General features: G+C 35.8%; 1 protein-coding gene across 2 annotated transcripts; it reads left to right on the plus strand.

The window, feature by feature from the left end:
* The first annotated feature begins 424 nt into the window (after positions 1 to 424).
* pic (DNA damage-binding protein pic) lies at positions 425 to 26,211 on the plus strand. Of its 2 annotated transcripts, XM_088263025.1 has the most exons (23): positions 425 to 557; positions 3,031 to 3,179; positions 4,070 to 4,335; positions 7,317 to 7,416; positions 7,929 to 8,034; positions 9,675 to 9,757; positions 11,418 to 11,571; positions 12,997 to 13,218; positions 14,001 to 14,163; positions 14,631 to 14,739; positions 15,293 to 15,471; positions 16,006 to 16,169; positions 16,937 to 17,108; positions 17,714 to 17,857; positions 18,565 to 18,688; positions 19,761 to 19,959; positions 21,377 to 21,510; positions 22,168 to 22,293; positions 22,374 to 22,523; positions 23,169 to 23,299; positions 23,966 to 24,138; positions 24,765 to 24,991; positions 25,597 to 26,211. In XM_088263025.1, exons 1-23 carry the CDS (start codon positions 464 to 466, stop codon positions 25,678 to 25,680), a joined length of 3,453 nt encoding a protein of 1,150 aa, XP_088119151.1. In that variant the 5' UTR covers positions 425 to 463; the 3' UTR covers positions 25,681 to 26,211. The 2 variants fall into 2 exon arrangements, 1 of the variants encoding a protein (XP_088119151.1); XR_015837805.1 differs by lacking the exons at positions 23,966 to 24,138; positions 24,765 to 24,991; positions 25,597 to 26,211 and having other exon boundaries at positions 22,374 to 22,662.
* The last annotated feature ends 933 nt before the right edge of the window (positions 26,212 to 27,144 follow it).

A 27,144-nucleotide genomic window follows, 5' to 3' on the forward strand; every position in this document is an offset into this window, starting at 1 on the left:
ACCATACAGTTTTTCCACTTTTATTTAGTTTGATCGGGTTTCGTCGTTACTGACCAGTTTGATGATGTCGGTAACAATGAAACCCGGTTACTTATAATTATAATAACCGGGTTAGTTACAATTCTATTTATTTTGTTTTATTCTTTTTTAATTCACGATACTTATAATTCCTTAATTATAATTCTATTAATTTTTTTATTCTTTTCTAATTCACGATACTAATAATTCTTAATTTTTTTAGGAACTTGTGGAAATATAAAATATTTTGATTTTCAATACCATTTATATTGTAAAATTTGATTTTCCCGCGAACTTTGAGGAATGGGCATACCTATTGTTTAAATAAGTACCTAAACTACGATTATCTATGAAAATTTTATATCTTTGAATCATTGTAGTTCTTTGTAAAAAAATTACCATAATTGTTTATGGCTGCGATTGTTTTTAAACATGGCGGATTTTTATGCGTAGTGTAAAGCCGGAAGAAATGTCAAATATGGCCTACCATTATGTAGTAACTGCTCAAAAACCCACCGCAGTAACTGCGTGTGTAACAGGTAAACAATTTAAAACATTTTTATTGTGTATTGTCATTCTTTACCCCAAAATGTCAGTTCCGCGTTTGAGGTTAACACTACTTTACATACGCATGTTTGGATTCAATCGTTAATTCTCCTCGTGAGACCTTAAAAAACGATAAACCCTTATGACTGTTTATTATTGATTGTTGTATTGCTTTTTACTAAGTAAAAATACAAAATACTCTGTTGTATGTTTTGGCGTTTAATTGCGCAATGTGAAAAAGTTAACTCTTCGTCTTCCCGGATATACCGGTCCTCAAAACTGTTTTGATTTTTTCGTTTAAAAAAGTCGCTCTATGAAACATGCAAAGTTTGCTCAATAATATATGAACATGTTTGCATTTATGTTTGTTGAGAGATGTATTATATGTACATGTACAAATGAAAACCAATATGTTTTTCGCTAGGTACTTCGTCTGAAAATACAATATCAATAATACAATACAAAAAATGTTAAATATTATGGAAACTAGTCGGAATTTTTCATTATGTAGAATAGGATTTTACGAAAAATTATTATAATAACTTAACTTGCGATCTTTTTCAATATTGTGACAATTTCATGGCGTATTTTTGAGTATTTCAGTTATACCACTGTAGAATGTGACAAATGGATTACAGTTGACTATTTTTTGGGAATTTGTGATGTTAAGGAACCTCAATAAAAATTAGTATTTTCATTATAAGTGCCATGAACAAGTGCTACTCATGGGGGAATTTGTGACGTTAAGAATCCCCTATTGTGAAAATTTCTTATAATGAATACTTCTTTTGACAGATCCTATTTTGTTCCGCTCAATTGTAGTATAACTATTAGCGCACAAAAGTTGTACTTTATATGACAGCATTTTGCCTTTTCCATGCCTTTTTTACGGACACAAGCAACATTTTGTTTATAAAGTTGTTTGCCTCCGTAGTGTAGTGCTTAGCATATTCTGCCCTTTTCTTGAAAGACCCGGGTTCGATTCTCAGAGGGGTGTAAATAAATATGAAATTTCTTCACTCTAATATTAATTTGATACTACTTTGGACCAGTACCTAAAATGTAGAGTTCATCACCTTACCTTCATTATATCAATGATCAAGTTAACACTTCATCAATTAGGTGCAGTGCCCTATGCACCATTAGGTGTAGGTGAGAGCCAGATAAGTAGTTAGACTGAAATTTGAGACAATGATTATTATTATTTGATATTCAACCTTTCCGGGAGTATGGACGTAAATGAACATCGTTGCGAATTTTCCTCAAAGGAGTATCGACGTTAATGAACAAGTTGGTATGATGTTACTTGTATAGCAATGACATCAGTGGATATTTGTATGTAATTTGGTCATAAAATAAAACCTAGAGATGGTGATTTAATTTAAAAAAAAATTTAAACATAATTTCTATCTTCATAATACCTAAATTATGTAATTTTTTCCATGTAATAATTTTCATGTAAAAAGAACCCACTCCCCGGAGAAAGTCGGACACCAATTATTGTACTCCCGGAAAGGTTAATACAGTATGTATTATATTAGATCTACGTTTAGGTCTAGATCAAAGCTTCAGGGATTATCTCTTCAGGCACAACAATGGAGTCGTTCAAGTTCATTGATGCACTCGGTTAGCATAGTCCTGAAACACTGAGGAACTCTGTTTAAAATTAGTCTACTTTAGGGGCCTTAATTTTGTATTTTATATCCTTATGTTAATCTTTCTTTCGTTCATTTATTTTATTTATATAATTATTTATTTTTTCCACGGATGTAGTACAATATAAACTTAATATTTATTATTTTATTAATAAATTCACTCCCTAAAAAACTTTATTTTCTTCAGATTAAGTTGACGACTAAGATAAACTCCGAAATTAAGCCAGCAACCTTTATTTTTAATATTAATTAGATATAACACTCCTTATCGTTCATCATTCACTTTGTGTGATACCACTTTTATAGACACTTATTCGTGACTACCGGTTTTGGAATAATCATTCCATTATCAGATCATTAAAATAAAATTATTACTGTCTGACATTTGTACAAAAATAAAATTTTGAAAGAGAGATAGAAGACAAATGAATCACAATGGGAATATTTTTTAAAGTGGACATGAAGTTAAATTTAACATACAAAATATTTAACTAGTTGTACCCAGTCACGTCTGGCTGTGACTCAGTCTGGTTAGATGGGAAAGAAATAAAATGAAAAGGACACATTTTTATTTTTAATTTCACAATGCTTATGAAGTGACGAGAATTTAAAAAAAAAAACAGTAACGCAATCGAAAAGATATAAAATGCTAAATTATAACAGCCGTCAAGAAGTGCGGTGTCCACTATGAGTAATCTTTAGTATTGTGTGAGCTGTTAATGTTCAATAGATTCACCCCATCACTGAGTGTTAATATTACTCGTAGGGTGAGTCAATATAAAATAAATATACATTGGAGTTTTTTTTTTAGGAAACTTTACATCACCAACAGATTTGAATTTGTTGGTTGCAAAGAATTCACGACTTGAGGTCTACTTGGTGACCCCAGAGGGCCTACGGCCCATGAAAGAGGTTGGAATTTATGGAAAGATTGCCAAAATGAAACATTTTAGACCACCTGTAAGTATTTTTACATACATGTTTATAAAATAACTACTTAATGTTCATTTTACACGTATAATGCATTCATTTTGATGCGAGTGCTGTGCCTGCAGCTGAAGCGCAGGACTGATCACCTTGTCTTTGCGTAATTTCAATCATGTTAACACGGCCCCATGTGCATCACGAGATGAGAATAACGGTTAGAAGAAGAAAAATTAATTTCTTAGATTTTCTAATGTTTGCCTTTAGAAAAGTGACAATATAAATGACTCATGACTCAAGCTACCGTCTAATAATTTTTTTTCAAAAACAATCAATTTCTGTATTCAATATTTATAGCGCTAACTTTGCGATTTTACTACTTACTTATGGTAAGTTATACAGTAAATTTCTATCTTTCTGCTTAAATAGTTTCCCCCATTTGCACACTGAATTAGTAACCTAAGGAAATGGCTTAGTGGACTGGGTAGGCCGAATGTGGTAAGGCTCATGTAAATGACCCATAATATATATTCTAACTTCAAACTAAATCTCCACCACTTTTATTAGTTCAACCAATAAACGCAGAAGTATCTACCAGTGCGTTGGTAAAATTTGTATTATCCAGGGTATTACAATTTGTATTATCTACTCTTCTTTTGTTCGTGTCATGTTATGTCCCCCTGACGTCGACTATCACTTGAGAGTAATTACCCTTGTTTTCGGCAGCTCTAAATAGCGCCTTGACGGTCCTGATCCCCGTTTAATCACGTATATTCCGGAGCCAGGGGATCTGTCTACCCACACCTCGTTGACCCTTTATTTTGTCTCTTATGATTAGGTGATTACTTACTCACAGCATGCCAACAAAACCCGGGTGACTGAAAATATTTGACTCATTATAAATAATATTTTTTCTCATTTCTCAGCATGAAAACAAGGATCTGGTATTCCTCCTCACCACTCGCTACAATGCCATGATATTAGAATGGCGGGTGGGTCCCAATGGAGAGTTGGATGTGGTGACGCGTGCCCACGGAAATGTGGCCGACAGGATCGGGAAGCCCTCGGAGAACGGCATCCTGGCTGTAGTGGATCCTCAGGCCAGAGTCATCGGTCTGAGATTGTACGATGGACTCTTCAAAATTATCCCCCTTGATAAGGACTCTACGGAATTAAAAGCTGCTAGTTTAAGGTGAGATTATAATGATTCCATATCAGCATTTAGTGTGTATTGTTGCGTTTCGCATTAAAGTACACTACATACATTAACTATAACGTATAGTTTAATCTTCGTGCGTACCGCCCGAACCGTGGGGCCATACAATACCAGGTTAGTTAGCGATGGTCCCACTGCAGGGGCGTAGTGATTATTTTTTTGGATATTTCCAGATTATATCGGGTTTTGGACTACCAACTCTTTCTATTGATGATACAACACAATCAAATCATTTGACTGTTTCAAAATGTCATTAATATCTTACTACTCGAGAGGTTAACATAATCGAAACCATATTAGATTTGTACGTCTTAAGTTCCCAAGAGCTAGTATATATATACATAGTAAGTAGGTAGTTTGCTTAGGGTATAGTTTTAGCACATTGATAATTCAATCATATTTATTACTTTTGTAAAACAAATATTTATAGTGTAGTTTTTTTTGGTGTCTGCTTTCCAAGTGTAGCGGTTAGCATGTCTAACTTCCGAGTTGGAGGTCCCGGAGTCGATTTTCAGGGGGGTCATAGTAAATACCAGTGAGTTTTTACTCTAATACCTATTTATTAAATATCACCCTGAACTAGTGGAAGACTGGTCATTTTACCATAATAAAATTAACTTAATTACTGAATAGATATGATGCGGTACCCTGTGGACTATTGGGCGTAGAAAAGAGCTACATACAAGAAAAATATGATATTATGTTGTAGTTTTGCATTATCGATAAAATTAATAAATGTGTGTTGAGATGGTTTGGACATGTAGAACGAATGAGTGAGGAAAGAAGGGTAAAACAAATTTATGAGGCGAAAGTAATTTTAAAAAGGAGCAGAAGAAGACCGAGAAAAACATGGCACGATCAGGTATGCCAAATACTTGAAAGTGGTCAGGTTAGGAGTCGTAATAATCAGCGGGTATGTATTCGGCAGTGGCGGACCTACCCTAGAAGCCCAGAAGCCCGGGTTGCCTAACAACTCCAACAATTATTAAAAATACATAATTAATGTATGCCTATTTTTAAATTATCGCGCGCTTTTTCGTACTACCCGAGATAGCCGAGTGTAAAAATTCGGCTTTCGCCCTGTCTGTTGCAGGTGCAGGCGATACATGATTAGCCATCTCGCTCGCTCTCATTGGCTTCAATTTGGGCTTCTGCTTCCAGCAAAACGCATAGTTGATTTGGTTTAAAAACATAACTTTAAACCGTACAATGTAGGTACCTATATGGCATTTTGTATCGAGTTCGGAAGCCAGCTTCGGTAGCGTGAACATAGCTACAGAAATTAGCTACAATTCGCAATATTTGTAACGAACGTATTTCATTATTGTTATCTGTTACTCATCTGTCAGATGCTTATCAACTAGTTTTATGCCTTTGTAGAGCCATAAATATAAAATAAAATAGATAATCCATAATTAAATACGGTAATTGTAGGAATTATTAAGATTTGAATAAGTTTTCGCATTATTATCGTTCTTCGCTACGTTTTTCGTAAGCACATTTTTGTTTGAACGTCATAATGAATTCGGATACGGCCGATGTCGTTTGTGCTGTTTTATTTATTTATTTGTTTTATTTATAAAAGTGGTTGAAGGAATTAATTTATAATGGAAAGGTGAGCGCATTGAATTTTATTAAAAAAAAAGAAATGATTACATCTCAAGGTCTCAAAGACCTACTCCTGATTTAAAAATACCACAACTGTTAAATTACATATAAGGAAGTTTAATCAGTCGATATACAAAACTCGTTGGATTAGAAACGTATTGAAATATATTATTAGATTAAAACCAATATTTTTAGCTTTTCCACTTTATTTTTATTTGACCAGCGACCGGGTTACCGACATTTTATTACCGTTACCGACATCATCAGACTGGTACTGTCGATGTCGATGTACTGATGATGTCGGTAACGACGAAACCCGGTCGCTGGTCAAATAAAAATAAAGTGGAAAAGCTAAAAATATTGGTTTTAATCTAATAATATATTAAAATGCAATTCCATCACGAAGTGCCAGTGGAAAATAAAAATCTATTAGAAACGTATTTTACTGCAGTCAACATTTTCTTTATTTCAATGTGATGGCTATTCCATACAAAAATTACATCTTTGCATTTTTTACACTCATTACAATACATTGTTTATCTTTATATTGTTTTTTTAAATAAAGTTTTGTCCTGACATTCCTTGGTTGAACTGCATTTTATAGAATAAAATAACGACTATGAAATTTTTTCCACTTGAATTTTATTTGACCAGCAACCGGGTTTCGTCGTAACTGACATCATCGGACTGGTGGTGTCAGTTATGACGAAACCCGGTTGCTGGTCAAATAAAATTCATGTGGAAAAAATTACATAGTCGCTATTTTATTCTGGCTACGCTTGGATGGCTTGACTCTGGCCAATATCTGTACCCGACGGATTCTCCACTTTAAACACGTTGTGCGTGGCAACGAGGATAGCCTGGAACGACTAGTTGTTATCGGTAGCCTAGAGGGAAAGAGAGAGTGAGGAAGATCCCCACACGATGGACCGATCAAATTAAGGCAGCAGCAGGCACTTCAATGGTTGATGCGCTACGTGCAGCGCAGTCAAGGGATAACTGGAGAAGATGCATTGCTTCTGCAAGGGTCACAACCCTCAGCAATGAGGAATAAGACGGAGAAGAAGATTTTATTCTGAAAAATAATGGGCTTGCCTTACTGGTAAGCCCTGGGCACGCCACTGGTATTCGGAGATACATGAACGTGGAAGAGGCAAAGAATGTTTGCAAAGACAGAGTGGTGTGGCGTTCTATTCTTTCTGCCTACCCTTGCGGTGAAGCGGCATGATGGTTAGCTAGTTATTTATTTTGTAGTTTTATAATTTCTAATAGGCAATGTTTATTCTAGAAAAGAGAATAATAATTTAATTTTTGATATTTGCGTTTAATACGAAATACTTTCTTTTCAGACTGGAAGAATTGCATGTACAAGATGTTGAATTTCTACATGGATGCACAAATCCCACACTGATCGTAATTCACCAAGACCTAAACGGAAGACATATTAAGGTAATACTTTGAATATATATATATATCGCTCACTCCTTTCAAGAACGTCATAAATAAAAAAACTTGATTTTACACCAGAACGTTTTTAATGTTTAAAAATATAATACAATGTATTAAAAATAAATATCAAGCCACTAATTGAACTTTTTACTGTGAAACAGATCTTTTTAGGTAAAACCTGAAGGTTTTTTCTCCATTTGAAAAATATTTAGTATATTTAAAAAAATAATAAAACAACACCTTTTTTTCAAAATGTAAAAACAACACTTTCTGCCCTGTAGCGGGTAAATATTAAGTTAAAAATATGCTTCTTTTGCTGGGATATGATACATTTTGTGGGCATTCCGAAAACATGCACAACTGCAAATTGACGAATTTTGATTTATGACGTTCTCGAAAGTAGTGAGCGATATATATATGGGTACAAAAGAGTGAGAATTATTTATTGTTCCACGTCGTTACAACCGTGTGGCAACGTGCCCAATATGATTTACATATGTATTTTATTCCAGACACATGAGATTGGCCTGCGAGATAAGGAGTTTGTGAAAATTCCTTGGAAACAAGATAATGTGGAAACTGAAGCGAGCATACTTATTCCTGTGCCGAGACCATTTGGTAATTTATTTGATTCTACATTCGGATCTTAATTTTGTTTTTTATACTCAAAATATAATTTTATTCAGCTTGAGATATATATTTTTTAAATGTATACATATCGTAGTCGTACAGGTGAAAGTGACCAACTAACAAAACGTAAAATGTTCAGGAGGGCCATTTAAATCACTTTTGCTAGGCAATAAAATAATCATCAATGCAGTTAGTCATTTTTAACAAGTCAATATATTATACTTCCAAGTTTAAAATCGCTTTGGGACTTTTCAGGGCAGTATTAAGCTAGTAAGATATCAAATAGTCAAAAGTCAAGTTTTTGTTAGAAATGCACTTAGTCACTTTCTCCTGTATGACTACAATATGCTTTTTACATTTTTCATCTACAGTGAAACCCCTATTTTACATTTTTCAAGGGACCGAAAAAAAAAAACTTAAATGGAGGGAAAATGTAAACGGGGGGTATTGAAAAAAAACGTTTTAAATTTTATTTTTTATTGAAAAAAATGTAAAAACTTAATTGGAGGGGAAATGCAAATAGGGGGTATTGAAAAAAAATATAACATTAAAATTTAATTTTTTATTAATAAAATCATGTCATATACATGATTTTATTTTTTCAAAATCTCTTCCGAGTTTATCATACTTGGATGTGGATATGTTACATGCGTTTTGTCACCATTGGACCACATTCCATTGCACTTTTTTTAATCGAAACCCGATTTTTAATTATTGTAGCCAAAGTAGTGATTTGTAGCCCCAAATCACGCGCCGGCGAAACGCGTGAACCAACGTGTTTATCAACGTTTTCGAGAATGTTCATTTTCTCTCGCACTGACAAAGCTTTTCTTTGTTGGGACATTACTTGAGAAAATAATGTTAAAAGATTGTAATAACCTAATAAAAGGAATTTAAAAACATAAAAACTGTGCGTAAATGATGATCGCGAATGATATCAAAAAGAAAGAAGCATCACAAACCGAGTCAAAAACCGAATGACAGAACAAACGTCATAACATTCAGTTAAAATTGAAAGATATCGACCAATCACAACGTCGCTCGCCGACCAATCGCGGCGGAAGTAATGTATCTACTGCTCAGACTCATTGTCAAGCGCGCGTAACTCGCATATTTGAAATATTTACGACGTAAATTGGGGGAAAAAAACGTAAAAGCGGGTAATAAATGTATTGAAATATATCGGGACTGAAATAATAACACGCAATTGGCGGGAAAACTTGAAATCCGGGCACGTAAAATCCGGGTTTCACTGTACATATTTGTTTGTCAACTTGCATTTTATATAGGTACTAATTTATGTTTCAGTTCATAAATATGTAAGACACACACACTTTAAATCCAGTATCAAATTTCTATAGCTGTTGTGTGTATTAAGAATTGTATTTATGTTACTTTATGCTTACCTTTCTTACAGTTCTTACTTATTAAAAAAAAAAACATACTCTGCATTTTTTCAGAATGCTTTTTTTGGAATGGAGACTGGCATATAATGCAGAACTAGCATATAATGCAGAACTAGAATATAATGCAGAACTAGCATATAGCTTATGTTAGGGGTTGTTTATTATTTTCTTCTCCTGTATGTGTATGTTTATTTTTTCAATTACTTTTTTTTTGGTTTCCAGGGGGAGCTATTGTAATTGGCCAGGAATCAATAGTTTATCATGATGGCCAAAGTTATGTTGCTGTAGCACCTCCGCAGATAAAGGTACTAAATATTGTTCGTTATGTATTCATTACGATTCTTCTTTTAACAGTTCATTAAACACATTCACATACAGAATAATCACGCTTCCGTCAATGTTAACGTTACTCGTTTTATAAATCAGTTTATTTCGCTGGTGAATTTTGTTGAGAATTGTCTTCTTGAAGGTGATTACTTCCGCAGGAATTTTTAATTTAAGGTATGCTGTAGATTTCCATAGTACTAAGTCACCGGCTGCTTCCGGAATGAAAATTGTAATAGATCCGTGTGGCTTAATCAGGTGATTTTGGTATCTTGGCGGTGACAGTTTTGTATGTAAAAATATGGCGAAATTGAGAGCTCTAAATATAAACGGTTTATATTATATATAAAGGGTCTCAAGCATTAGTTGCGGTCGATTGTAAAATTGGTCGTGAAGTATTAGTTTGTCTCTAATTAAATTTTACTGTAGTTGAGTGGCTTTAAAAAAATCTGTCTCAAAAATATACAATCACTTTGAAATTAGGAATTATGGGATTATCGAACAAAAAGTGTCCTATCTGGGACATGTGCTCAGAGGAAAAAGTACAAGCTACTGCAACTGATAATCAATGGTAAGATCGAAGGTGGAAGAGATGTCGGAAGAAGGCCGATCTCCAGCTCCATAATATACACGAGTGGATGGTACAGAATATTGAGGAGGTGTTCCAGACTGCCCTAAATAGGGACACTTTCTCACAAGTGATAGTCAACGTCAGAGGGACCCGACACGACACGACACGTAAAAAAGAACAAAAAATACAACAGAATCATTAAAAGACATGAATATTTATAGGTTATCAATAAATATTAGAGAGTACAAAATTTATTAATCTTCTTCTTCTTCTTCTTTTTCTAGATCCTAAGGATCTGTTTGTGCCTCCGCTTGTAGCTCTTGGGATGTTGACTCTCAGCTGTCTTTCCACCTTTTTGGAGGTCTGCCTGGGGGTCTGCGTCCTTCAGAGATTCCTTGAAGAGCGATACGTGGAAGTCTGTCATCTGACATTCTGTTTACATGATCATTCCAGTATCGCCTTCGTTGTCGTCCCCACCTCACGATATCCTTCATCTTACACATGCTCCGGATGTGGGTATTTCTTACTCGGTCTCGCAATGTGTTTCCGGTTATGGATCGGAGAGTCTTCATCTCGGAGGTTCGAAGTCGAGATTTTGTTCTAGAAGTATCTGCTCTTGCCTCAATCCCATAAGTGGCTATTGGTCGAACGCATGTTTTGTATTATAACTCTAAATTGATTAATAATAATAATAAAACCCTTATCCGCACCCCAATGGTGCATAGGGCACTGCGTCATACAAACACAGTGTTATCTTGATCGTTTACACACGAAGGAAAGGTGATCAGCCCTCCGCTTCAGGTACCAGTCCAGGGTAATATTGAATAAATATTAGAGTGAAAAAAATCACTTTATTTTATTTTATTTGACCCCCCCCCTGGGAATCGAACCCGGAACCTTCAGAACGGTAGCCGAGCGTGCTGACCATTACACTACGGAGGCGGACCATTATAGGTTATCAATAAATATTAGAGCGCACAAAATTGATTTATGATAATTCTAAATTCTTAAGTATTGCATATGTTGTGTGTTACCTTTTATGTTGATGGTGAATAAGTAAAACTTTTCAGACAAGCACAATAAGCTGCTACTGCAAGGTAGATGCCGTGGGACTGCGCTACCTGCTGGGAGACATGGCAGGGAGATTGTTCATGCTCTTCTTGGAGATCACCGACCGATCCGATGGAACCCAAGGAGTCAAAGATCTCAAGGTGGAACTTCTGGGTGAGTCATAGCAGCTCCTAGCAGCTTCCTCAATACATATTGGCGTTAATATCTTCTTCTTCTTCCATGTTCGCTCCCTAGGTGGAGCATATGGCCAACACGAGACGTCTCCGAGTCACTCTGTCACGCGCCATCTCCTTGGCTTCCTCCCAGGCCAGTCCGGCGTCTCGAAGTTCCGCTGAGTATAGTCGGTGAATGGTTGTCAGTGGCCTTCCGGGGCGCCGGAATCCTCGGGGTTGGAAGAAGAGACATGAGGGGTTGATGCTCTCAGGTGGCATTCTAAGGACATGTCCCAACCATGTCCACCTTCTCCTCTTCAGGACTTCCAGTATGAGGGGCTGTTGAGTTCTTCTCCTCACATCGTCATTCCTGACGAAGTCATACCACTTTATACCCAGTATTCGCCTCAGGCACCTATTTTCAAAACTTGCTAGTTTCTTGCTTTGAGCTTTGGTGAGGTGCCACGACTCACATCCGTACAGCAACACTGTTAGGATGCAGGCGTAAAAGAGACGACACTAATATCTAATATCTAGCCATCCTGCAAGTTGATGACCCACATTCCTGCGTTTAGTTTTTTAGTCACTTTTTTGATCAGCCCTCCACTCCCATTATCTCTGTGCAATTACACATGCTATTTTATGAACTATTGTACATCTCCTTATCTCCACATGTCTGATTTATTCTCGGATAGATGGGCTTAGCATGATGCATTCCATCATCATCTGCCGCTATTGGAATATAAGGCAACTGACTATTTTCTTAGTAACTAATCAATTTCGGATTTTAATTCATAATTATTTAAAGAAAAACACTGTTATTTTATTTTATTTGATTTATTTGTGGTTGACACACAATGAAAAACATATTATGTACAATAAATGAAATACAGTGCAATACAAATTGTTTGAATATTTTTCATCGATTAGATGAGAACACAACAAGCTTACAGAAACATTAAAGGTGCAGGTTAAATACATATATAAAGAATAGAAATTTGCTTGTAAAAAAAAGGGTAATAAAAATTAAAAGTAATGAAATAAAAAAAAATATAAAATAAAAATATGTGAGAATAAAAACCTCAAGTTACATTTTTGACATCTTAACATAGATGAGAAGAATATGGAAGTCTGGTTACTTACAGGGGTTATGACCTGTCATTGGCTGGTTAAGTGATCACTTTACAAATGTAATGCATTCACCATTCTACCCATGATTGACAACCACACTGCTCAAAATTTTGGAACTCCTACATATATCATTAATCTCATGACATTAATCTGTATGTGTGAGTTCACTAAAGCCACATTAAAGTTGCCGCATATATCCATGATACGTAGATATCCATATTGTAAAATTCATAGTTAGATTATAAGTCGCTAAGGTATTTGTAAAAAAAATTGTTTTAATATTGCGTTGTTCCAGGTGAAATTCCGATACCGGAATGCATGACTTATCTGGACAACGGGGTGGTGTTTGTGGGGTCCCGCGTGGGAGACTCGGCGCTGGTGCGGCTCAGTGCGGCGCGCGAGGACGGGGGCCAGTACGTGCACGTCATGGAGTCCTTCACCAACCTGGCGCCCATCGTGGACATGTGCATAGTCGACCTGGAGAGGCAGGGCCAGGGACAGCTGATCACCTGCTCTGGTAAGTACCTACCGCCAAGTCTCGTCCGTGAATACTTCGATTTGGTCAGTCGTTCAACTGTCGAGGACTCGGTTGCTGGCAGCAGCATAAGGCTAACTTAAACGGAGTCAATCATATTTGATTTTATCCAACTCCTTATCATGAAAAATGCCATAGTTTGAAAATGCTATACTAAGCGAAATAATTGTCACAAAATGGATTTTTGTGTTTTTTTTTTTTTTTTACAATAAAATACAACTTAGTAGACTCAAAAAATCAGTGTTTTATTTAACATTTAATACATAAATTAAAATGGAGTTCTACAAATTGAACGCCAAATCTATATTATCATTCGTTTACTTTGTGTAATAATCGTTTCGTCAATGTACTGAAAAATGTATCTGAAAAAAGGTTAAAATTCAGGAGGAGATTCGAGTGTTGAGTGTTTCAGTCTTATCAAGAAATTTGAATCGAAAATGTAAGAAACAACAATAATTCCATCTGATCTATGTTGAGATTATGCCATCAACAAAAACACAATATATGGATACAAAATTGAAAAAAATATACATGTAATACAAAATTAATAATCTAGATTGATGCCAAACACCTTGGAATCAAATTTTGAAAATTGATTTTTTATTCTCCATTACCGACTCTTAGAAAGGAAACGTCAAATATGGAAATCCTTCATTAGGCTGCTCTAGTACTGCCTAGTTTATTACTCTGAATATACACTGCCTTTCAACGAAAGGCAAAAAATCACCCTGTCTTCATTTTTAAATGATCACTATCTATTTTAGGTGCATTCAAGACAGGTTCTCTTCGCATCATCAGGAACGGCATTGGTATTCAGGAGCACGCGTCTATCGACCTTCCTGGAATAAAGGGAATGTGGGCCCTCACTCTCACTGAAGGTTCCCCATACCATGACACACTGGTGTTGGCATTTGTGGGACAGACAAGGTAACACCACTTTTTTTCATCTGTTTTTTTAGTAATTTTCTTCTTCTTCTTGTTCTTCTTCTTCTTTAATTAGGACTGTGTTGGTATTATTCTCCGGTCCGCTCTTGGGAGGTGAAAGACCAGCTGTCTCTCCATCGTTTAGGTGGTCTTCCTGGGGGCCTGTTACCTCTTATGCTGCTGTCTGCTGCTATTCCCACCACTCAATCCGAACTTGCTCTTCCCACATTATTTCTCCAGAAACGTCTTCTTACTATTCCCCATCGCACAACATCTTCGACATCGCATATTTTTCTTATTTCAGAGTTTCTTACTCTGTCGCGAAGTGTTAAGCCTGCAATGGGTCATAGAGTTTTCATTTTGGTGGTTCTAAGGAGGCTTTTAAGAAGGCTTTTATTAGTAATTTTCTATTCTATAAAATTGTTCAGTAATTTTTTGTAATGTTTTTAAGGCTCGATTATTATTTTTAGGGTTCTCACCTTAAATGGAGAAGAAGTGGAGGAAACAGAAATTGGCGGCTTTTTGTCAGATCATCAAACTTTCTACACTGGAAACGTGTGTCACAATCAACTAATTCAGGTAATAATTTTGTAATTTATTCCAAACCCTTAAGGAATTCTGAATCAGCTGTAAAGCACAAGACCCTTGCACTAAGCCACTCCAATAAGACTGCTTATATTATATTTTATAGCACGTTGGATGTTGCCAGTAAGTTTTTTATATTGCCAGTGTAAAATGTTATGGCTGTCGAATTTTTTTTTAAATTTCATGAGGTAGGTCTTTGTGTATTTTTTTAATCTATGTATATTATTATCTATGGTGACGAATAAGTTTAATTTTTTGTTAATATTTGTGTTCTTATTACATACACAAATATTTAAATTTCATACTTTTTTTCACAAATATTCCGATACAAATGACACAAATCATCATTATTTGGTGTTATCTTTAGGAAAGTTAAAATTGGTTGCAGACTTATCTAATTTCTACTCGTTTTGACCGACGTAATACTTATATTATTTGTTGATTCTGCATTAAGTTTGTGGAATGTCATGTTGATTACTATCAAAAAAAATTAATCACTTGTATTAAGCACTTATTGAGTTTTATTTAAATACTTGCGTTGGTTCAGGTGACGGACGTGGGAGTCCGGCTGATGTGGCGCGGGCCCGAGGGCTGGCAGCTGCGCGGGGAGTGGCGCCCGGTGCGCTCTGTGTCCGTGGTGGCCTGCGCCCCCCGCCAGGTGGTCTGCGCCGCCGGCCCGCACCTCTACTACATCGAGATCGGCGAGGGCGAACTCATCGAGAAAAAGTGAGTGAACCTTGACCTTATATTGTGTCAGGTTGTGGTCCCGTTGTCAGAGTTTCTTCGTTCGAACCTACTCTGCCATAATTTGATACCTATTTCTAATAATGAGCCGCTTAGGCTCACAGAAATAGTATGAAATTGAAGTATTTTTGTAAATAATAAAAAATACATATAAAAAAACTCTTAAAAAAAAAAAAAAAAAAAAATATATATAAATATATATATATATATATATATATATATATATATATATATATATATATATATATATATATATATATATATATATATATATATATATATACATATACATATATATATGTTTTTTTTTATTTTTTTATTTTTTTATTTATTAATCCATCATTCTTTTACAAAAAGTCTTATTCCTTGATCCCCCCTACCAACCTCTATATCGCTGGTTAAATGCCAAAGGGCCACAAAATAAAAAAAAAACTTCTTATTCCAAAATAATATCTAAAATGTCAACATTTACCTATTTGGTTCCTGCGTATTTACACGAGTCTTCTGTTCTGGCAGGCACGTGTGCATGGAGGAGGAAGTGGCGTGCATGGACCTGAGCCCCCCGGACGAGGAGTCCGGGCTGGCGCGCCTCGTGGGCGTGGGGCTGTGGACCAACATCTCGGTGCAGGTGCTCAGTCTGCCTGACCTCGATCACACCCACACTGAAAAGCTGACGGGAGGTAAGCAGTTATAGATTTGTCGAGTGTGTGAATGCTTTGGGTCAGTTAAGTTTTTTATTTTTTTATTAAAAGTTTTATGTATTAAATGTTAAAATCAAACACTGATTTTTAGAGCCTACTTAATTGTATTTTATTGTTAAAAACACATCAAAATACAATTTGTGACAATTGTTTCGCCTTTTTTCATTTTCAAAAGAAATTAGGTTGAAAATGCCATAACAAGGCAAAACAATGGTCACCAATTTTACTTTAACAATTTTTGTGTTTTTAACACATTGACTGCCAACTACGAGATAACTCGAGATTGCGTTCTTTGCTATTATTTTGAAGTTAATGCATCAATGAACGTCAAACTTCTGTGTTCGGGTGCAGATAGTTAAATATTTAAAAAAAACTGTCTCCAGCAAATTACTAAAGATATTAAAGATCTTTTCAATTCTTCTTCCTTGCTCCATCCCAACTTATCGTCTTTGTAGACTTTGTTAGGGTCAGTTCTCTTCATCCTTAGGTTGTAGGTCCTTCTATCATATACAATGTCACCTAGGTCATGCCTTCGAATCATGTTATCTTTCTGTGGCATTCGTGAATTTTTCGATCTTCCTCTAGATGTCTTTTGAGAAAGATCCATGGCGATTGCCTGGTTTACAATATGTTCATGTTTTTTATGTCCTATGTTCTCATACCATCTCAATTGCCTTTCCACCTTGCTATTGATATCAGTTCCACCCAAACATCTTTCCAATTATTAATGTTAAATCTATTTACAGACATAATCCCTCGATCTCTGCTGATCTGCGTGCTGGAGGGGTGCTGCTACCTGCTATGCGCTCTCGGAGACGGCTCCATGTTCTACTTCACGCTCAACCTGAAGAGCGGGATTCTCTCCCAGAAGAAGAAGGTCACCCTCGGCACCCAGCCCACCGTACTAAGGACATTCAGGTAATATTTTATTCTTTTTAATATACTTTGATATCATCAAGAAAAGATGACGTGTGGCCCACATTTGGAGCATAGTAATCGTTTCTCGAATATTTCCAGATTATGTCGGGATTTGGGCTACCAATGCCAACTTTTGATGATATAACGTAATCAAATCATTTATTGGCTAGTTGCATGTTTAACCGACTGAACAAACGATGTTTTAAAAAATCATTAATATCTTACGGTTAACCTTTCCCTTATGGTGCACTCTAATAAAAGGATAAAAAGGCGGAAACAGTATCAAGCCGTGTGCGCGTGTACGCAAGGCACGGTATGTACACACACACTGAGAAATGTTTATGTATTGGTGATTCTATCTCCGAATTTTTTACTAATTATTTATTTCCGTCGCTGCAAATGAATAACTTTATATTATTTACGTAATACGTAATTGTATAACGGAGGAACACAAAAATTCCCTTATCTTTTATATTTTATATCGATATTCGTATTATTAGAGTCGAAGTGTAGTTAATAATAGGAAGGAATGGTTAAAAAGTGCCACATAAACAGTGATTTTAGACCTTATTGTATTTTTCTTATTCCTGATGTGTTTATTCCAGATCTCTGTGGACCACCAACGTGTTTGCGTGTTCCGACCGACCCACTGTAATATACTCCTCCAACCACAAGCTAGTATTCTCCAATGTAAACCTCAAGGAAGTTGCTCACATGTGCTCACTCAACGCTCAAGCCTACCCCGACAGGTATGTTGTTACTCTTACTCAATATTTCCCTTGGTCAAAGGTTCTTGCATCCCTTATGTCACCGCGACCATATCAGGTCTATTGTGACCTCCCTCTGCGTCATAGCTCACTCAAGACCTCCGTAAGTCATGTAGCTCACGACCTGTCTTGGGGGTAAGAGCTTCGCCTGCTCGGAGTCTAGTAGTGCTAATGTGTAAAGGTAACTAGCGGTAACTCAAACTGCGGCTTTTTGGCGTAACATGACTCAAAGCATTCTTATAACTGGCCTCTATCATATACAATCACAGATTTTGCTCTATCTCTTTCCTTTACCAAGATTTTCATTATCCAAATAGCCGCAAAATTATATTAATTTGATACATGTTTTGCCAAAAAGCATCATTTTAAGTTAACTATAAACTTGTTTATCTCATAACTACTGTTTTAAACTTGCGGCTATTTGCCTTTGCACATTAGAGTGGTCCTCCGTGGATGTTACTTCAGTTGCGAGCGAGTGTGTCACAATTATAGAGAATGTGGATGGGTGTTTTGTTATTCTCCATACAAAATCTGCAGACTGGGGAATCATGTAGTCCAATTTTTGACATGTGTTTCCTCAGCCTGCAGTGTCCTGTCAAAGTCTTGGTTAAGATCCTTATTTATTTATTTGTTGTTATTAATTACTTTTATCTTAATTTTATGTAAAAAAAAATAATAAATTGTTTCAGTCTGGCTCTTGCAACAGACAGTACGGTGACTATCGGTACCATTGATGAGATACAGAAGCTGCACATCAGGACTGTTCCTCTCGGGGAGTCACCGAGGAGAATCACTTACCAGGAAGCAACTCAGGTTTGTGAATAAAAACGTTGCAAAACACAAATTCACTCTGTTAGTTCAAAAGTGCACTCTTCATTTATTGTACATAACGATGGCCCAGATTTGTTTTACCATTTAATAAATTGTTCTTTCCAATAACCAAACAACAAATAAAATACGAAATTTGCATTATATTCCATGTGCTATGTTGCCGTAAACTTTTAGCTTAATATATATATATATATATATATATATATATATATATATATATATATATATATATATATATATATATATAAAACCCTTATCCACACCCAAATGGTGCATAGGGCACTGTGTCATATAAACGCAGTGTTATCTTGATCATTTATATATGAAGGAAAGGTGATCAGCCCTCCGCTTCAGGTACCAGTCCATGGTAATTTTGAATAAATATTACAGTGAAAAAATCACTAATAATTATTTTACCCCCCTTGGGAATTGAACCCGGGACCTCCAGAACGGTAGCCGAGCGTGCTGACCATTACGCTAATTAGCTTAAGCCCAAGTATTAGTTTAGTCGCAACTTTATTTTCTCTAAATCCAGGTAACATCTTACGTAAATGATTTTTACTTAAAACATCGTATTTGCATTGAAAAAATTAGTTTTTCTTCGAAATAACTACATGGATTTGAAAAGCAAAGAGTTATTGAAAGGCGAGGAGTTAAAAAAAGATATATAAAAATATTTTTTCCATGTATATTAAATAAAAAATATCCAATACATATTTTTTGAAAAAATTGAGCGTGAGCACACAACCAGCCCTGCGCGTGGCTGTACGCATTCTGATTTGGTTGAGAACGCTCGAGACAAGCTTGAGATCTAAGCCTTAATTTTTTTTTGTCCGACCTTTATCCACACCAAATGGTGCGTAGGGCACTGCATCACACTGATACATTGTTAATTCGATTCCATATTTGCTAACATATTTATCGCACTTGGTTTGAGGGACATTTTTTTTATTTCAATGTATTTTCTTTTATCTCGACAAATAATAAAATGTCTTAATGTTGAAATGAAAAAATAATGTAATAGACTTACTAAATTGCATTTTTTTGGTTGTAGACATTTGGTGTGATCACATTGCGCCTGGATGTGCTGGACGGTGGCGGAGGCGCCAGCGTCGCCCGGCCTTCTGCCTCCACCCTGAGTGCCTCCTCCTCGGGCAGCTCGGGGCTCGTGCCCCCGTGCCCCAAGGCGCTGCAGGCCGGCACGGAGCAGGAGGTGCACAATCTGCTCATCATCGACCACCACACCTTCGAAGGTAACCTCTCCCTCACGCTGGGCCTGCATCTCAAGCACTAGTGCAAGCACAATGCCTTAATTCAGATGCGCCAGCATTGTGATACACCCCGCCAGCTCGGCTGTCCAAACTCAAAACACAGTAAGGGACATTTTTTTGTAGTACGTTTTTTTTGCATTTTTGGACTATGTAGGTTCTACCATACTTAGTCCAAAAATGCAAAAATACGTACTACAAAAAAAAATCCCTTACTGTGTTTTAAGTTTGGACAGCCGAGCTGTGTTAAGCAGCCTTTATTTTATACATTATTTTTTGACATCTCAACATAAATAAAGAAGAATATGGAAGTTTGGGGATTTACAGGGCTTATGACCGTCTTAAGCTTGGTTAAGTGATCACTTTACACACCTGTAACATTCACCAATTCTACCCATGATTGACAACCATACTACTCAAATTCTTGAAACTTCTAGATATATTGTTCAAACTCGTAACACAATATGCGCGAGTTCACAATAGCCATCTATGGTGGGATGAGGAAAGCTTTATTAAGCAGAGACTCTTTCCATCATATGTGATGGCCTTTATTTTATACTGATTATGGACTTCTATAGTATTGGACACCCAATGTTGAAAAATTGTCACTGAACAAGATGGTTTTTAAACCATTGACTGATGAGTTTTGATGAAGAAGTTTTTTATTTTATTTCTGATAATGAAATAATGCATTATTGCAAGACATTAAAAAACAATATTTTCCAGTTTTTATGAATTTTATGTTTTTGCTGAATGTTTAAACTAAGATAATTTTTAACTACTTTTAAAACTTATCTTAGTTACAAAAAGGATTTCCATCTAGTATTTCATTTTCAAAATAAAATATTTTATTTATTATAATCTTATGGGCCATAACAAATTATTGATTCATACTTTTGAATAGGAAATATTCCGAAATAATACCGATATAGTCCTCTACAGCCTATACACAAAAAACCACCACGTGAGAATACATTTAATTACCTCATAAAATAATACAATAAAATCAGTTTGAGCTATTTCTTCACCAGTATGCCAAAGCCATTTTTGCCAAATGCATTTTTTGCAAATCGAGCAGAGTTAAGCAGGTGTATATGAATTTTCCATAGTGTAATGGTCAGCACGCTCGGCTACCGTTCTGGAGGTCCCGGGTTCGATTCCCAGGGGGGGGTCAAATAAATATAAGTGATTTTTTCACTCTAATATTTATTTAATAATACCCTGGACTGGTACATGAAGCGGAGGGCTGATCACCTTTCCTTCATATGTAAACGATCAAGATAACACTGCATTTATATGAAGCAGTGCCCTATGCACCATTGGGGTGCGGTAAGGGTTTTATATTATATTTTATATATGAATTTTTGTAATATTGAAAATAACTGTATAATTTATTCTGCAGTTCTCCACTCTCACCAACTAATGCCCAGCGAGTACGCCATGTCCCTGGTGTCCTGTAAGCTGGGAGATGATCCTAATTATTACTATGCTGTGGGAACAGCCATGATCAATCCTGATGAGGCAGAGCCTAAGCAGGTATGTAATACAACCCCCTATAATATGGATAAACTCACTTAGAGTAAAGTCTCACTTCGGGTAATGTGGGTAATGTACAAGTTTCTACTTGCAATGAGTATTCAATTGATTTAGGCCAACTGGTGCAGTAAGCAAAACAATAATCCAGCTTGAAAATGGACCCATCAGATTGTGTGAAAATATTGACCTATTGTTTAAAAACAGCCTCAGCGACGCAGTCACAAGGCGTGCATTGTCATTGATCTCAATGATTTCAGCGCTCATAAAATTTTATGATTGAATTGGAATTCATACAGCATCCAACTAATCCAAAAAAATAAGAATCAAAAATGCCTGAGGACCACATAAAACGCAAAAATTACTGTGAACTAAGGTTGTAAAGTTTCAAACTGGAAAATCACACAGCCAAAGCTTTCTTCAGTCGTTAAATCATATGTATCATGTTAAAGGCTACCTAAATCTACTAAACTGTCATTGTTTCTCCCCCAGTTAACTCTATCAAATTATATATAGATATAAAATTAGTTACATCGCCCAAGGTCCATGTTTGATATTTGTTAATTATCCAATTTTGTCCAAACTTTATCTTATTGGATATAAGCAATAAAAGCGAGTTCTTTATTACTGCGGAATATTATAATTATTTGTTTATTCCAGGGACGTATTCTTTTGTTCCAATGGTCCGAAGGCAGGCTTCTTCAAACAGCCGTTAATGCAATCAAAGGAGCGTGCTATACTTTGGTTGAATTCAACGGGAGACTATTGGCGTGCATTAACAGCACCGTAAGTGAATACAGACATTTCAAAAATAAATAAATATTTTCCATTTCTTGTTTGTTACTTTTGGTTTGTTATTTTTTTAGGTGAGATTATTTGAGTGGACTTCCCAAAAAGAGTTGAGATTGGAGTGTAGTCATTTCAACAACATAATGGCGCTGTACTTAAAGGTCAAGGGAGACTTTATTCTCGTTGGAGACATAATGAGGTCTATGACGCTGTTGCAGTACAAACAGGTAAATAATTCTACAAAAAGAGTTGAGATTGGAGTGTAGTCATTTCAACAACATAATGGCGCTGTACTTAAAGGTCAAGGGAGACTTTATTCTCGTTGGAGACATAATGAGGTCTATGACGCTGTTGCAGTACAAACAGGTAAAAATTATTCTATGTATTTACATAATCTCCGTCTGACCAGTGTGGAGTCAGTCATTTAGACAGGCACCGTGGCATAGTTGGGAAGCTGGTGACTCAGGTTAAATTCCCGCCAATTCCAAAATAAATTCAAGAAAGATATATTTTCCATTAGTCTGGGTGTTTGTGTCCCTGTCCTTATTATCCTACCTGCAGACAAGTTTATAAAAATACAGGCTTTTTGTATATTTTTTGTTTTTTATTTATTTAATGAGTTCCATTTTTTTTATACAATTTAAACCAATTCTACATAATACAATCTTATAATTTTAGTTGCGCTGAGCCTCTCCGAAAAATTGTCTGAGCTCTCGTGCTTGGAGAGGGACTTTTAAAAAATATATATTAAAAGCGTTGTTAACTTTGTGGTATGATAATATAAAACACAGAGAGTTGTTAATGATAAAAGTCCGCAGGTATATAGTATAGATGATTGTCGATAATATCACAAATAATATTATCATTTTCAGATGGAAGGAACATTTGAAGAGATAGCCCGCGACTACAGCCCTAATTGGATGACTGCAGTGGAGATCCTAGACGATGATACATTCCTCGGGGCGGAGATCAGTTATAATATATTTGTTTGTCAGAAAGATGGGTGAGTTATCCGATTTTATAAAAAATGTATTGGATTTTTTTAAAAACAATTTATGGATCCAGTATTAATCTTTATCAAATAACTACATCTGTTCAGGGATAGTCAAACGTAGAAATTCATATATTTTTATTTTATTTTCACATACAGAAATTCGCACATCCAAAACTTACATACTAACAAGTCTGCATTTGTCGCATGACTTCTGCTCATATGGATTATCTTAAGGTGAGGACTGACTGGAGAATTTCGTCGTAACGTCGTTCGTGGCGAGCATTCGACTTCGGATGGAGCACTCGGAACGTCGTACTGACTAAACGAATGCTCGCATCGTAACGTGTTACATTACGATGAAATGACTCCGGTCAGTTCCCACCTTTATGTGTAAATGAATCAAATCACAAAATTATTTAATATGTTGTGCACCATAAGTTGAGGGTAGGGATCAGGTATATGAAGCAAGACTGATGCTTTGATCGTTAATCTCGTAAACACTTTGCTTTTACGCGATTAATGATCAAGCTAGTGAGCAATATGCCTTTGGGTGCGGAGGAGTGCCAGAAGGAAAAAGAAGATCTTTTATTAATCAAGTATTATTGGGTGCGGAAGAGTGCCAGAAGGAGAAAGAAGATCTTTTATTAATCAAGTATTATTGGGTGCGGTTTGCAGTGCCGCAACCTCAGACGAGGAGCGGCAGCAGATGAGCGAGATGGGTGCCTTCCACATCGGCGATATGATCAACGTTTTCAGACACGGTTCTCTGGTCATGCATCACTCTTCCGCCGACACCACGGCGCCCACCACCAACTCCGTACTCTTTGCCACCGTGTCAGGGGCCATCGGTAAATACCTCACTCACGTTTCTAATACATATTCTATATTTTGAAGATTACAAAAAAAAAAGGAGTACATAAAAAGCTCTTAGGATGCTAAAGTAATCGAATTAAAATACATATTTGGGGGATTTTTAGCCCCCTGTTAGGCTAGGTTAAAAATTCAATGATACTGTGAAATACTAAATGAAATACAAAATACAACCATGATACACGATTTACACACAACGAAGGTTTGATGATAGTCGCAAGAATTAACAATAAATATGGGAGTCGAACACTGGAATATATCGTTCCGAACATTTTAAATTTGTTGCCGACGGATGTTAGAGGTCAAAATAAAATATGGAACAAAGGCAAATTAAAGGAATGGGTAAATGATCAAGAGTTAATTTTATGAAAATTGTAAAATGTTTATATTCTTAATTTTTCTCTCTTTTTTTTGTGTGTATAAAATATAGGTTAAAATCGTTAAAAACAATAAAAAATTTATTAAAAAAGAGATCCACCGACAAGACACACAAGGTGGCTTGGTGGGTCTCTGCAAAAAAAAATGTTCTAAATATGTAAAAATTACGATTTAAATAAATGTATACAATAAAAAACAAAAATAAATAAATAAATTTTGAATTCAGGACTGGTGGCGCAGATACCTCAGGAGCTGTACGAGTTCCTGCACGCGCTGGAAGAGCGCCTCACGCACACCATCAAGAGTGTGGGCAAGATCCAGCACTCCTTTTGGCGCAGTTTCAACACCGACGTGAAGACAGAAGCTGCCGAGGGCTTCATCGACGGTGACCTCATCGAGAGCTTCCTCGACCTCAACAGAGAGACCATGCTAGAGACGGTGCAAGGACTACAGGTAGGCTCCTAGCTGTGCTTCTCTAAACTCCTCTATCCATATAGCCAAATTTTGATATTTAAAAAAAAATCTTTATTTGAATTCTTTAGCATTTCACAATATACTATTCCTACGAGTACAAAAAATATATAATATTAATACAAAAAAAGATCCCACAAAGGCATGGCATGTACATATTTTATGTGCAGGCCATGCCTATAATATAAAATGTGCGTAAATAATATGAAAAGCGTTCATTTGGGCGTGCTTTGTAAGTATACGCGCACGTCGTAACGTGTGTGTTTACTACACCAGCTGCCAGTAGTGCGCAGATTGTCCTACGCGGCGGTCGCGTCGCTACGCCAGCTATTGCAGCCGCAATAGCCTCTTGCAATGTTTTTTTCCCCCTTTTTTAGATAATTACCAGAGCTAACAATACAAAATTGTTATATTTCAACATCAACTATGGTCAATAAAAGCAACATTTAGGAATATTCACGTTTTTCCCGTTTTTAAACCAGGCACAAATATGGTGTACAAAATACATATAACCAGTGCATGCGGAAGTTTTTAGCGCCGTAAGGGAAGGGTTAAAACATCTTAACCATAAAATGTTCTTGTTACAGATGGATGCGGGCAACGGAGTAAAACGGGATGCGACTGTCGATGATTTGATAAAAATTGTAGAAGACCTCACTAGAATACATTAATTTTACATACATTTCTGTGCTAGTTCAATACTGTAACAGCGACAAAAATATTCAAACTTTTTGGTTAGATTTATGTTTTGTACTGACATTTCTTGGTGGAACTGCATTTAATATGATAAAATAACAACTGTATAGTTTTTTCCACATAATTTTTATTTGACCAGCGACCGGGTTTCGTAGTAACCGACATCATCAGATTTTTTGGTGCTTTATTATAAATAAATGTGTTCAAAGCTACAACAAAATGTGTCGGTATCTTATTTTGCACTTTATTGAAATTTGTTTGATGAAATTGTTTATTTATATTCACTTTTAAACATTTAAAGTGGCGTATCCCAAAAGTAGTCATTCCGACTCGTTATCGTATTGAACTAGGACAATGACCTACATATTATATTAACTGTAATCTGTTTTGGTGTCAACATACTTCTATGTTCCTGTTTTAAGTATTGTATTACCAAACCAAAATATGGAGCTTCGATGTTGCGTATCCTTACTGTTTTCGTAAATATACATATTCTTTAACAGAAATGCTGAATTTTATTTTGTAATCCGCATAATCATGTAAACCAATGTTTAAAAAAGTAAGTAAGGTTCTGTAAGTAAGACTCTGGTTATTGTCACTCTTAGGAGTTTGGTTAAAGATTTGCAAGTAAATAATTTATAATATGAATGTAAGTTGTTTTTTGTTGTATAAATGAACGTGTAGTCAACTATTTCTTTGAAAAAATTACAGTATTGTCACCCTAGATATTTTGAAGTACTGAACACTTACCATACAGAATTTAGACTTAATTTTTTATTCTTCAAACCCTCATCCGCACCCCATTGGTGCATAGGGCACTGCATCATATAAACGCAGTGTTATCTTGATCGTTAGCACATCAAGGAAAGGTGATCAGCTCCCCGGTGAGGTACAATACTGTAATTTCTCCGTAATGGTCAGCACACTCGGCTACCATTCTGGAGGTCTCGGGTTCGATTCCCAGCGGGGGGGTCAAACAAATATAAGTGATTTTTTTAACTCTAATATTTATTCAATATTACCCTGGACTGGTACCTAAGCGGAGAGCTGATCACCTTTCCTTGATGCGTTCTTCAAAATATCTAAAGTGATAATACTATCACTCTACATATTTTGAGAACTGAACACTTAATTTTTACTGAAACTTAATTTTTTATTCTCTCTCTCTAACACTTATCCGCACCCAATGGTGCATAGGACACTGCATCGTATTAACACAATGTTATCTTTATCAATTATATGAAGGTAAGGTGATCACTCCTGTGCTTCAGGGACCAGTCCAGAGTAATTTATTTAATATTACCAGACCAGTAATATTAAATAAATTACACTTTAATATTAGTGATTTTATATTCTAATATATTTATATTTATTTATTTTTTATTAGACATGATAAAATAACTTATTTTAATTAAGTAAAAAGCTTAATTTTTTTGATA

The sequence above is a fragment of the Brachycentrus maculatus genome, unplaced genomic scaffold, assembly GCF_059751285.1.
Source record: "Brachycentrus maculatus isolate JH-2025_06_01 unplaced genomic scaffold, ASM5975128v1 h1tg000195l, whole genome shotgun sequence".
Taxonomy (NCBI): Eukaryota; Metazoa; Arthropoda; class Insecta; order Trichoptera; family Brachycentridae; genus Brachycentrus; species Brachycentrus maculatus.

Bases quoted from the DNA above. Each gene is read 5' to 3' on its own strand.
- pic (XM_088263025.1), top strand. From the start codon at position 464: ATGCGTAGTGTAAAGCCGGAAGAAATGTCAAATATGGCCTACCATTAT. The intron at 21,511-22,167 runs GTATGTAATACA...TGTTTATTCCAG, and splicing joins ATGAGGCAGAGCCTAAGCAG to GGACGTATTCTTTTGTTCCA. The intron at 22,294-22,373 runs GTAAGTGAATAC...TTATTTTTTTAG, and splicing joins TGGCGTGCATTAACAGCACC to GTGAGATTATTTGAGTGGAC.